This window comes from Chiloscyllium plagiosum, chromosome 6, assembly GCF_004010195.1.
Source record: "Chiloscyllium plagiosum isolate BGI_BamShark_2017 chromosome 6, ASM401019v2, whole genome shotgun sequence".
Taxonomy (NCBI): Eukaryota; Metazoa; Chordata; class Chondrichthyes; order Orectolobiformes; family Hemiscylliidae; genus Chiloscyllium; species Chiloscyllium plagiosum.
The window spans coordinates 86,344,983-86,357,831 of record NC_057715.1 but is presented as its reverse complement, the minus strand read 5'-3'; the positions used below and the strand labels follow the sequence as shown (position 1 = coordinate 86,357,831).

The 12,849-nt window shown below is 39.2% G+C and overlaps 1 protein-coding gene across 1 annotated transcript in view; it reads right to left on the bottom strand.

The window, feature by feature from the left end:
* The window catches only part of LOC122551062 (protein furry homolog), a 286,326-nt gene that overhangs the window by 40,670 nt on the left and 232,807 nt on the right, over positions 1 to 12,849 (bottom strand). Inside the window, exons 35-36 of the mRNA XM_043692704.1 lie at positions 12,602 to 12,610; positions 4,696 to 4,896 (exon numbers count right to left, since the gene is read on the bottom strand). Coding sequence (XP_043548639.1) covers positions 4,696 to 4,896; positions 12,602 to 12,610 — 210 coding nt within the window. The remainder of the gene's footprint in view (positions 1 to 4,695; positions 4,897 to 12,601; positions 12,611 to 12,849) is intronic.

The following is a 12,849-nucleotide window of genomic DNA, read 5'->3' as shown; positions in this document are numbered from 1 at the left end:
GTATATTGGGTCCAGGTCTATGTGTTTGTTGATGGAGTTTGTGGATGAATGCCATGCCTCTATGAATTCCCTGGCTGTTCTCTGTCTGGCTTGCCCTATGATAGTAGTGTTGTCCCAGTCGAATTCATGCAGACAACAAGCAACATGAATTCGACTGGGACAACACTACTATCATAGGGCAAGCCAGACAGAGAACAGCCAGGGAATTCCTAGAGGCATGGCATTCATCCACAAACTCCATCAACAAACACATCGACCTGGACCCAATATACCAACCACTACAGCGGACAGCTGAAACTGACAACCGGAAGCGGCAGGGACAGACCACTATAAACACCGGAGGAAACATCAAAGAAGCGCTTCGCAGGAGGCTCCCAAGCACTGATGATGTCGCCTAGCCAGGGGAGGAAACGTTTGCAACAAAAACTTCCAGCTCAGCAAACAGAACCACAACAGTTGAAGCAATGCCAGAATGCAGTTGTGTCGGTTGTTGTGCCTGGAAGGCAGTCCAGAAATAAGTAGCATGGATCCTGGACTGAAAGGCAAATCCAAGGTATTTGGGTTGGGAAGAGATCAGGAATTCTAGTAAGGGTATAGTAGTGGAATTTCAGTTTGGGAGGCTGGAATGTGGGATGGCAACTATTAAGGGGCAGTACCACCTTGTGGCAAGGACTGTCCCTAATGGGCACAGGAGACCTCCCAAAAGAGGTAACCATCATACTCAAGTTGGAATAGTGGCAGACTAATCATCTTCACACATTATCTGTACACTTTACTATTGGTAATACCAATTAAGTTACCAACTAAAAGCCATTTACGACGTTCAATAGGCTTAAGGATGGACAGGTTTGCTAAACTGTTCCTGTTGTATGTGCTGCAATATCAAGCATGATCAGCTTGTGGTTGGGGTTTTTTCATGTTACCACATTCTCTCCTTGAATGAGACTAAGGGACCACTTAGTTAAATGTGATGGAGGAAAATCACTAGTGAATCTTAATAAGAGGCTCTTGTGTTAAACATGATGCAATTAAATGCGTGATAACAATCAGCTCCAAGTTACCTTCGTATGTTAGAAACTGTTGCTAAGAATCATGGGAGATCTGTGGCAATAGTTCTCCACCCATAAGACCCTAAGATGTTCTGCTCTTCCCACTAAATTTTTACAAAATGATCAGATTGCATTACATTTTAGACAGACAATCTTCATTATTTACCTTTTAGAAGCATGACTTTATCCAACAGTACCAATGCTCTATAATATTGGGGACAGCTTGGAAGTGGGTGAATGCAGTGAATTAACAATCCTTTTTATTTTATGTGCCCACTCCTTCAAATACAAAAGTGAGGGAGCTACAAAATTCACCCCTTTCTCCATGCTTCCTCCACTCAGTGAGATCACAACTGATTTGTAGATAACTCCATTTACCCATTTTGATGCTGTATTATTGGTTAGCAAACATCCATCAATCCCCTATTTAAAATGATTAACAGAGCTGGAGTCAACTGTCTGTTAGTGGGAGAGGTTTCTAAACTGAATCAATCTTTGCAAAAAGAAGTGTTTCCTAACTCTTTCCTGAAGAGCCTAGCTCTGAATCTCCTTGTCCTAGACTCTCACATTAGCACAGAGGTTTCTTTCGATGTGAGTTTCAAAATATTAATCGCCTCAATCAATTCTCTTTCGAGCCTTCTATGTTACAGGCAATAAAAGCCTGCTATTGTAATTTCTCCTTATAATTTAGTACTTATAGCCTGGTAATATCCTGGCAAGTCTGCACCACAAATCTTCCAAAGGTCAATATATCCTTTCTAAGGTATGCAGTCCAGAACTGTACAATCACCCAGATGCGGTCTAACTAATGCTTTGTACAATTGTAACAACATTTCTTTCCTTTTATATGAGTAAATTAGGTGTAGGAGTAAATTATTTGGCCCGTTAAACCTTTTCAGCCATTCGATAAGCTGACAGCTAAGTTGGGCCGTTATATTGCTGCTGTGTAAGATATTGGTAAGGCCCTTTTTGGAATACTGCATTAAATTCTGGTCACCCCGCTATAGGAAGGATGTTATTAAATGGGAAAGGTTGCAGTAAAGATATACAAGTATGTTACCTAAACTGGGGGTTTGAGTTATAAGGAGAGGCTTGATAGGCTGGGATGTTTTTCCCCTGGAGCATAAGAGGCTGAGGGTGACCTTTGAGAGATTTATAAAATCATAAGAAGTATGGATAAGGTGAATAGCCAAGGTCTTTTTCCCAGGATAGGGAAGTCCAAAACAAGAAGGTATAGGTTTAAGGTTAGAGGGGAAAGATTTAAAAGGGACCTGAGGGACAGCTTTTTACACAGAGGGTGGCACGATTATGAAATGAACTGGCAAAGAAAGTGATAGAAGTGACTACAATTATGACATTTAAAAGACATTTGGACACATACACGGATAGGAAAGCTTTAGAAAGAAATGGGACAAACAAAACCAGCAGGACTAGTTTAGTTTGGGAAACATGGATCAAACTGTCTTTTTCTGTGCTGTATGACTCTATGGTTCATAGGTGAGGTTCTTCCATAATCCGAAAAAGAGACACCTCAGCATGAAACAAAAAACCAAAAAACTGCAGGTGAAGGAAATCAGATGTGAAAACAGAAATTGTTGGTGAAACTCAGCAGGTCTGGTATTATTTATGGAGAGAAAGCAAAGCTAACGTTTTGGGTCTAGTGACCAATCTTCAGTTTTTGTTCTACCTCAACATAACATGAGTAAAAATCTTATGAATATTGCACTGTATGCAACATATAGTTTATACATTATGAACTGCTATTTCCTGACAATGAACTCATCAACTATTTCATTATCAGTAAAGGCAATGTTACAAAATTATTCTGCATGTAATGTTTTGTTTTACACAAATTCTATACCATACCGACTGTATGACAGACCCTTTGTCTGTCCCAGCTGTCTACACATAAAGATAACATTGTTTTAGACTTTTGAATATTTTCTTTGTGTCTGAGAACTACATTTTAATTACCTCCTTAAATGGATTCCTAAATCTATTTGGACTATATACTGTTCTTAAAACTTCACCACCTAAAGAACATTTGGAATTAAAAATTGTTTGGTCCAAATTAGATGATCTCACACATACCAGCACTGAGATCCATCTGCTAAAGATTTGCGAACTCACAATGGACAAACATATCTATAATTTTATGCTGTTGGCTGCACTGCTTTCTTCGCCACTAATCTTTGTATTGTTCGCAAAGTTTGACATTTAGCTCTCTTGTTTTTTTTAAGCCATTAATAAATAATGATCAGTAAAGCTCCAGAATGAATCCTTGTGGGAGAGTTACTTCCTTCTAGTTTGTATACATACCTTTTTTGAATGACCTAAAACATCTTCGAACCAAATCAATAATTTTCCTTTAATTACTTGAGTATTAATTTTAGCTGAAAATTTCAGATCTATTTAAATAAAGATAAAATATCAAGATGGCATGACAATATTTATTTTATTAGGCAGTAATAGATGTTGGACCATGCTATAAATGGAGGCAAACAATAATTGAGGCAATTGCTTCACTCGATCAATTTGACATTAGACAGAGGCAAGCAAACAAGGCTCATCTACTTATCCATTTGTTCCACCAGGATTCATCTCTTTAAAATAGCATATGGTAATGTATATCTAAATGACTGACATTATTTCTCCAATCTCCAGTATGTGAAACTCACTCCACGACTCTAACACTTTTCCACATGCACGAAGGAGTTTGGAAGAATAAATATCGCAATTAAAATGGAGTTTGACAACTGGGGTCATGACTGCATCACATTTTATTATATAGCAGATACGATAAAGAATTTGTGTAAAACAAAACATTTTGTGGAGGACAATTTTGTAAAATTGCCTTTACTGATACTGAAATAGGTGATGAATTCAGAAGTCAGAAAATAGCAGATTCATAATGCAAAATGGACATACAGTACAAAATTAGAAAATAAACTGGTTCAGCAGAGCACAGTACTAGATTATTGTAGGTTTATTGCTCATGCTATGTTGAGGTGGAAGAAAAACCGAAGAAGGGTCACTGGACCCAAAATATTAACTCTGCATTTTCTCCATAGATGCTGCCAGACCCACTGAGTTTCACCAAATGATTTTTGTTTTTGCTTCTGATGTCCAGCAACCACAGTTCTGTGGTTTCTTTGTTTTATGTTGAGGTGTTTTTTTTTCAGGATTATGAAAGGCCCTCACTTACGAATGTTTTAAATGGGAATATAAAAATATTCCTTTATACGTAGGAACATTATGAAGTGATCAACGAATATGTAATGTATTAGGATTATGGAGTAAAGTCTCTATCCTGGTTCCTCACAGAATACATTGTCTATTGATGCAATTAAACAAATAATAAGACATTTAATACATAAGCTCAGCTACAAAGAGAAATATTCCAGTTGCCCATTTGCTTACTTCTTTGGCAGGTGTTTGGGTGTGACTTGTGAAGACCTAGAAAGGGTACAGGAGAAAATACCTCCAAAAAGAACTCATATATATTCACTTTCTAAATTTAATTTAAATACATTGTATGTACCTGGGTTCCGGTGCAAGATGTTACTAAATATTAACTTGTATAGGGCATTTTTATTTGTTAGCTATTTTAAAAGTTTGCACAATAGATCATAAAGCATGAACCTACTAGTTGTGATCGTGTCAGAATTTGACTAGCTGTAAGCGCATCCTCTTCAGAGGACTCATCTGAATCTTCATGATTAATTTTACTTAGACTGGGTGTGCTTCCTGAAAGCTGGCTCTCCTCTAGAAGCTGCATATCTCCCTTGTCTAGACTGTCAAGAGAACGCCTCCGTACTCCCCAATTAAAGGTATCCATACTCTCACCCTGAAAGAAAGAAATTGAGACATCATTCACAAAAATTACAAATAGTCAGATCATAATGCAATAATAAACGTTTGTATGTGACAGAAAAGATTTTAAAACATGGGTTTGCAAGACTAGAATATAGAAGTAATAATAATTCAAATACTGGTAAAACTTTATTTTAGCATTTCAAAATATGTACATAGATTATAACTTTTACTAATTTATTTATCTAGCAACTGGTATCCATTATTCAATCAATCAGATTTCCTTTTTTACCAATAATTGCAACAGACAGCTACTGCTGGGACTTAAGGTGGCATACAGGCAAGTAAATGGGTTAGTGAAAGCCAGAAATTGATATTAAGATTAGTATTCTCTAGATATTATTGGGGGAATGTTGACTATCATATGTTGGCTGTCTGTGGTTAGGGTGTCCATTATGCCCGTCTGCTCATATTAGTGTAGAACCTGACAGGGTGTCATTACAATGATGGCAGAAAATTGACAGTGTAATTTGAATGCAAGCCAGAATTGGAGGGAAGATGACAATTGAGTCATTAATTTAAAAAATAACTTTTTACAAGGTTTTCTGAGCAGATTTCAGTGATTCCTTTAAATAGCTAAACTAGCAATCCTTAATGTTCAGTTCAGTCCAATTGTCAGAGGAAAACCAAGATTGTATGAAGGTTCTAAAATGGTTTAGAAACTAGATAACATATAGTAAATACGTTTGGCCTGCTAATTTGTTTCCTGAACCATTTCAATATTGCAGCAAATTGGATGTTGATAGGAATGAATATTAAGTGATGCACTGTAATTTATGGTTAATTACCCACCCTATTCCTAACTGAAATGAGGTAAAATGGTGTGTTGTGACGTTTGTTTTCATAAAGGTGACCAATGTTTGGAATTTCTGCTTTATAAAAAATAAACAACAGTTCCTAAAAGCTTGTGGCCTCACACATAAATGGGCTACGATCTCAACAGTTCTATAATGGATCTCTGCACAAGTGGCCTCCAGTACTGATCTTACTAACATATGTGAAATGAGAAGGATACACCTAATATGTATGAGTCCGGGAGATGCACTTGCTACTCCCAGTCACTTGGCTATCTTGAGGTTGATAAGATTGCTTAGATTCTGTCCATTTTGTGGAGCTTCAGCAGAAACTTGATATATCAGCTGCCGATCATCATTTATTACTTAGTTTGGAATGCCAAACAACAGAAATATTTATGCATGCATTTACAATATAATTACACATACCAATTAGAAGCCATCTTAACACATTCCATTGAAAAGCAAAAGAATAAAGATAATATTTTCCCATTTCTTATTTTGTTCAGATCTTGTTGCTGAAATTGGTGGTGGTGAGGGGGTGGTTGTTGTGTGGGAGGCAGGGGAGAAGGGAGAGATCATTTCAGTTAACGAGGGAGGTAAGTGAATGAACTCGATTCTCCCAGCAAGTGAAGGAACATGCTTGTGTTACTCCACTGAAAACAAACTAAAATAGCTTTATGATAAGAGGATAACCATGGTCTGAAAGGATATGAGAAACGTCAGAACACTTGGACTAGATTTTTACATTAGGATGAGAAAACAGAATTTGAAACTGTTTCTGAGTGACCAAGCTGTCCTGATGGGACCAATGAAAAAAAAAAGTCTTGAGTATCATGCCAGAGATCCTGAACTAGAAATGAGCTTCACAGTCAATTAGCAACTGCAGAGGTGGGTAACACAAGTGCAGATTCAATTTAAACTCACCATGGCATCTAATATACTGTGTTTTCCATTTAAGTGATTAAAGAAGAATTGAAGAATCACAGTGAACTTTGGGCTCCATGTTTCACCCAAACAGACCAAAGAAGCTGGGTAGAGATCACTGCCACTGTTACTAACAGAAACATCTGAAGAAGAACCTGGATCTAGTGCTGTTAAATATTCAATAATCCCAAATGCTCTGGCAAAGTGAGTGCTAGTGTAACTCAATAACACACAAAGGTTTCTATACATTCACTATTAGGTAGGTACATAAGCTGAGGAGCCTCTGGGGCATGCTACTCCTGAACATGGGAGTGATGAATGTCCAGGAGACTTCCTGTCCTCTTAGAATAGCCATACTCCTGTCAGAAGATCTGTCATCAAAAGCAGATACCACAGACCATAGCAGTTCCTTATCATGTTGTCCTTTGAAATATACAAATAATGCCTGGAAGAGGACATAAACTAGCAGGGAGATACCATCAATCATCATGGCAATAGAAGACTGAGCAATAGAAATAGCCAGGATGCACAGACCAGGAGGAAGATGGCCAGTGAAAAATCTGAGTGCACACATTAAGGAGGCGCCTTACACTCCTCCCATCTGATTGAATACTAAACATGGAGTTACCTTGGTAAGGCTTAGTATAACAGAGGCTTCTGGTCCAAATGACTTTCTTTCCCTCCATCCATGAAGCTAGGTGGCCAATAAAGAACAAAAGCATCATCATCAAACCTTACAACAGACCATCCACAGTACAGATACTCTCACCTTGGTAGGGTCTCATGTCTTGAGATAGGGTGCCAATGGTGAGGAGCATGTCATCGAGGAGATGTGCCAAAGTGCACAGAGTGAAAGAGTTCAGTAAGCTCATGTGTGCCGAAGGAGAATGGCTAATACCAATGAGAGAGCATAAGCTACTCCACTGAAAAAGTAATGAACCCCATGAACAGCCACAGGAGCAGTGCCTGCAGTGCATGCAGGCACCAACACTGATGAAGTGCTTTTGCCAGAAATGTCGATTTTCCTGCTCCTCGGATGCTGCCTGACCTGCTGTGCTTTTCCAGCACCATTCTAATCTTGACTCTGGTTTCCAGCATCTCCAATCCTTGTTTTTACCACCTAACACTGATGTCCACAGGTCACACTAAGTTCTCTGGACAGATCAGTGGTGCTGGTGACACAGAGATATCTGGAGGGAATGTCAGTTGCACACCTATGGATGGTCCCATTCATACATCTGGACATCCAAAGGACTGACAATATCACCGAGGAAAAGGGGGGTGCCACTCTTCATGAAGGTCTTTCATCAACTTTGGCTTCTTGGCTCCTTTGACAATGAGAGAATCAGTGGGAACAAGTGATGAAGGCTGACTGAGCAATCATACAACTGTCAGCAGCACTTAGAGATATCCCAACAGCACTTCCAGAACGCTGGATGCTTCTTCACTGCAACTTGAGACAAGTTTGAAGGCTCTATCCACTTAATCTGAAGCTATATGGGAGCACTCTGTAAAAGTGACCGTGCACAGATCACTGGGATGTCTTCTTGCTGTGTACTGTCTTACTTCCTGAGCAAATGTAAAAAATGACATTTGAAGCCAGATGTGAAGGGGTCTTTGACTGGACACGCACTAAGAAACTATTTCCCATAGAGGGAGAGTCTGGAACAGATGGCATAACCTCAGAGCAAGGGATTGTCCAAAGATGACAGAAGTTAAGAGGAATTTCTTCCCTCAGAGGCTGTGAATCCATAGATTTTATCACTGAAGGCTGTCAAGTGAAATATATTCCAGGCTTAGATAGGTAGATTTTTAATCAGTAAGGCAATCAAAATGTATGGAGAAAAGACAAGAATGTGGAATTGAGGATTATCAGGTCAATCATGATCACTGAATTTGAAGCAGTTTGAATGGGCCAAATAGCCTACTTCTATTCCCAGGTCTTCTGGATTAGTCAACATTCAGTTGCATTAATTTCTCCAATTCTACTTTTTACTCAAAGTAATTTCCTTCAGTTCCATACTTTTACTAGATGCTTGAACCTTAATTATTTCAGAGAAACTTCTTGTGAGTTCCTCTGTCACAGGATGCATAAAATTTATCTCTGTCATTTCTTTATTTCTAATTATAAAGTCTTTTTCTTCCTGTAACGGACTTAATCATTTCCCTTTTTACATACCTAAAGAAGCTTTTACAATTTGTTTTTCTGTTCATTGCTATTTTTATTTGCATTTAGTTCCCTCTTTATTGATCCATTTCTCAATTCTGCTTTGCTGAGATCCAAAATGATCTCAATCCTTAGGTTTACATCTTCTGTTCGGTAAAAAGCCTCTTTCTTTATCCTTATCTTTAAGTATCCCTGTTAGCCATAGTTCCTTATTTTGCCTTTTTGTGTACCTTTGCCTCATAGAAATGCATGCTTTTTGAAAGTCAAATAATCAATGAGGGTCTGCACCAGTTATCCTGGGCACTGCCATGGCTCTGACATGCCAGAGAACTCTCAGGTTTGTGCCTCGTTCCAAGGTGCTTCAGCCATACAAAGGCGGCTGCTGGGAGGCAAAGGAACCAATGTTGACATTTGGATGTGTGCTCTGGTAGAGATTTGTATTACAGCTCACAAAGTGTTTTGCATCACTTGTGGTATGCAATACCCTTCACAATTTGAGCAAGCAAAGTTTGGCTGTCTTGGACGCAGCTGAAAAGGGGGAGCAGCAATAATCTTGTGAGAATCAGGTCATTGATCAGGAGGATATAAGAGAACATGACAGAGGAATGCATCATCAAACCCGAGGAGTCAGGGATAAACTGACTAAATTCCACTTCCTGGATTCCATGGCCTTGGTGAGATGTATGCGCAGTGGCAGAGTTAGAATAAGTATGGACTTGAGAGTGTGAGGTAGCAGAGAGAAGATTGTGATACTTGTTTTACAGAGCACAGATCAGACCTCCTTCCTACACTGTTGCAATGTACCACTTCACGCAGGAAACAGCACTGAGCCAGTTGCCATCTGAGTCCAAATTGGCAGTATCTGGAGATATGGCAACCACAGGCAGTTGGCTGAATTAAAGACTGCCAATTCCTACAGATTCTGTCCACAAAGCGCGGAGTAAATTTTCTTTTTCTTGACTAAATCCCCAAGACCTGATCAGGTGTATCCTAGAACTCTGTGGGAAGCTAGGGAAGTGATTGCTGGGCCTCTTACTAAGATATTGTATCATCAATAGTCACAGGTGAGGTGCCGGAAGACTGGAGGTTGGCTAACGTGATGCCACTGTTTAAGAAAGGTGGTAAGAACAAGCCAGGGAAGTATAGACCAGTGAGCCCAACGTTGGCGAAGGGCAAGTTATTGGAGGGAATCCTGAGGGATAGGATGTACTTGTATTTGGAAAGGCAAGGGCTGATGAGGAACAGCAACATGGCTTTGTGCTTGGAAAATCATGTCACAAAAACTTGATTGAGTTTTTTGAAGAAGTAGCAGAGGATTGATAAGGGCAGAATGGTGGACATTATCTATATGGACTTCAGTAAGGCATTCAACAAGGTTCCTCATGTGAGACTGGTTAGCAAGGTAGATCTCATGGAATACAGGGAGAACTAGCCATTTGGATACAGAACTGACTCAAAGGCAGAAGACAGAGGGTGGTGGTGGAGGGGTGCTTTTCAGACTGGAGGCCTGTGACCAGTGGAGTGCCACAAGGATCGGAGCTGGGTCCACTACTTTTCATCATTTATATAAATGATCTGGAAGTGAGCATAAGAGATATAGTTAGTAGGTTTGCAGGTGACACTAAAATTGGAGGTGAAGTGGTCAGTGAAGAAGGTCACCTCAGATTACAACAGGATCTTGATCAGATGGGCCAATCGGCTGAGAAGTGGCAGATGGAGTTTAATTTAGATAAATGTGACGTGCTGTATTTTGGGAAAGCAAATCTTAGCAGGGACTTATACACTTAATGGTAATGTCCTGGGAGTGTTGCTGAACAAAGAGACCTTGGAGTGCAGGTTCATAGCTCCTTGAAAGTGGAGTCACAGGTAAATAGGATAGTGAAGGCAGCGTTTGGAATGCTTTCCTTTATTGGTCAAAGTATGGAGTACAGGAGTTGGGAGGCCATGTTGCGGCTGTACAGGACATTGGTTAGTCCACTGTTGGAATATTGCGTGCAATTCTGGCCTGTTCCTATCGGAAGAATGTTGTGAAACTTGAAAGAGTTCAGAAAAGATTTACAAGGATGTTGCCAGGGTTGGAGGATTTGAGCTATAGGGGGAGGTTGAATAGGCTAAGGCTGTTTTTCCTGGAGTGGAGTGACGGGGAGGCTGAGGGGTGACCTTGTAGAGATTTATAAAATCATGAGGGGCATGGATAGGATAAATGGACAAAGTCTTTTCCCTGAGGTGGGGGAGTCTAGAACTAGAGGGCATAGGTTTAAGGTGAGAGGGCAAAGAAATTAAAAAGAGACCTAAGGGGCAACTTTTTCATGCAGAGCGTGGTGCTTGTGTGGAATGGGCTGCCAGAGGAAGTGGTGGAGGCTGGTACAATTGCAACATTTAAAAGGCATTTGGATGGGTATATGAATAGGAAGGGTTTGGAGGGATATGGGCCAGGTGCTGTCAGGTGGGACTAGATTGGGTTGGGATATCTGGTCGGCATGGACGGGTTGGACCGAAGAGTCTGTTTCCGTGCTGTACATCTCTATAACTCTATGTCTTAAATATTAGGGGTCAAGTACCACAGTCTAAGGTGTCCTGGCTTGTACCGTCTTAAGTGATGTTTAGCTGCACTTTAAATATGGCACAAGAGATGTGAAATCTGGGAGATCTTGCCATATGTACAGACTACCAGCTTTCCAGCCATGTGATTCCCAAGAAAGGTGCTCGAGAACAAGTTGCACAACCAATGAGGTAAGAATTGGACGATTTCGTGAGAAAAATCACTGAGCCATGGTAGGTTGAGCATTTCAAATCTTACTTTGCAAAATGCCAATTGAGAATGTGAATATTCTACCCATTATCAGGCTCAGACAAAACAACTAATATTTAAGGATGTTTCAGAAGAGGTAATTGTGCTGATACCAAATGGAGCTAAGCATGAATTACTGTTTTTCAAAGAGGAGTGGAAAAGTTCAGAAGGAATGTTCTCAAATACTTTTAAGAATTTTCATGTAAAGGAATAATTATCCTTTACATTCATTTTGTCTTAAATCTTTTAATGGTGTGCTTTAAAACACTTAACTATTCCAATAGAGTTGCAAGAATCATAACAGCAAATTAGTATTTCTCCAGAAACATAGCTGAATTAGTTATACATATGCTAACAAAGAATTCGACCTTTTGACAAACAGACTATAATGTTACTAAAAGCATAACTGACCTTAAGTTAATAGAACTTTTGGTGATCTTGTACAGTTAGAGTGTGATGCCATCAGGGCTCGATCCCTGACCCAAGTATGAGAGCTCATATAAGCTTGCCTCCTTTCCTTGACCCATCCTTAAAGTAATGCCTCTCAAATGACGAGATAATCAATTGTCTCTCTCTAATGGAGATAAATACCTATGGTCTTTCAATAACTGGGGCTAATCACCTTACTTTAGTACCATGGCAATGGCATTGCCTATCATCTATAGGAAGAGCATGTTACTGTCAAGTACTACACAAGCTAGCAGTGGAATGCCAAAGTTATTGCAAATATTAAAATTTTGGAAATTAAGGCTGCCTTTAACAATTATTCATGCTTCGAAACAAAATCATTATTACCAAAATATATGATCCTGGTAGCCAGGACCATATTGTACAAACAATTAAGTCTACGTTCATGCATGTAAAGAATTTTTCCAATGTAATAAAATTCATGAGGTCAATTAATATACATAATGCAACAAGCTCACAAGCTACAATGCAGTACAAATGTACTACGTGCAGACTGCAACACATCACATAAGCTGCATAATGAGTATCTTACCTGAAGTTCCTAGTTAGCAATATAGAGTTAAAAAAGATACATTAAATATTCAGTTTCTAAGAAATAAATATATATTCATTTTCAATTAAACCAAAAACTTGTGTTTTCACTTTCAATAGAACAGCTGACAAGTCCCCATCCGACATTAATGCCTCACATGACATGAATTTAATTTTTTTCGGTTTCAAAATTATGTTAAATTGCTACAGTTTGTTATTAGATATTGCTTTAACTAATTGTTCCTTCAA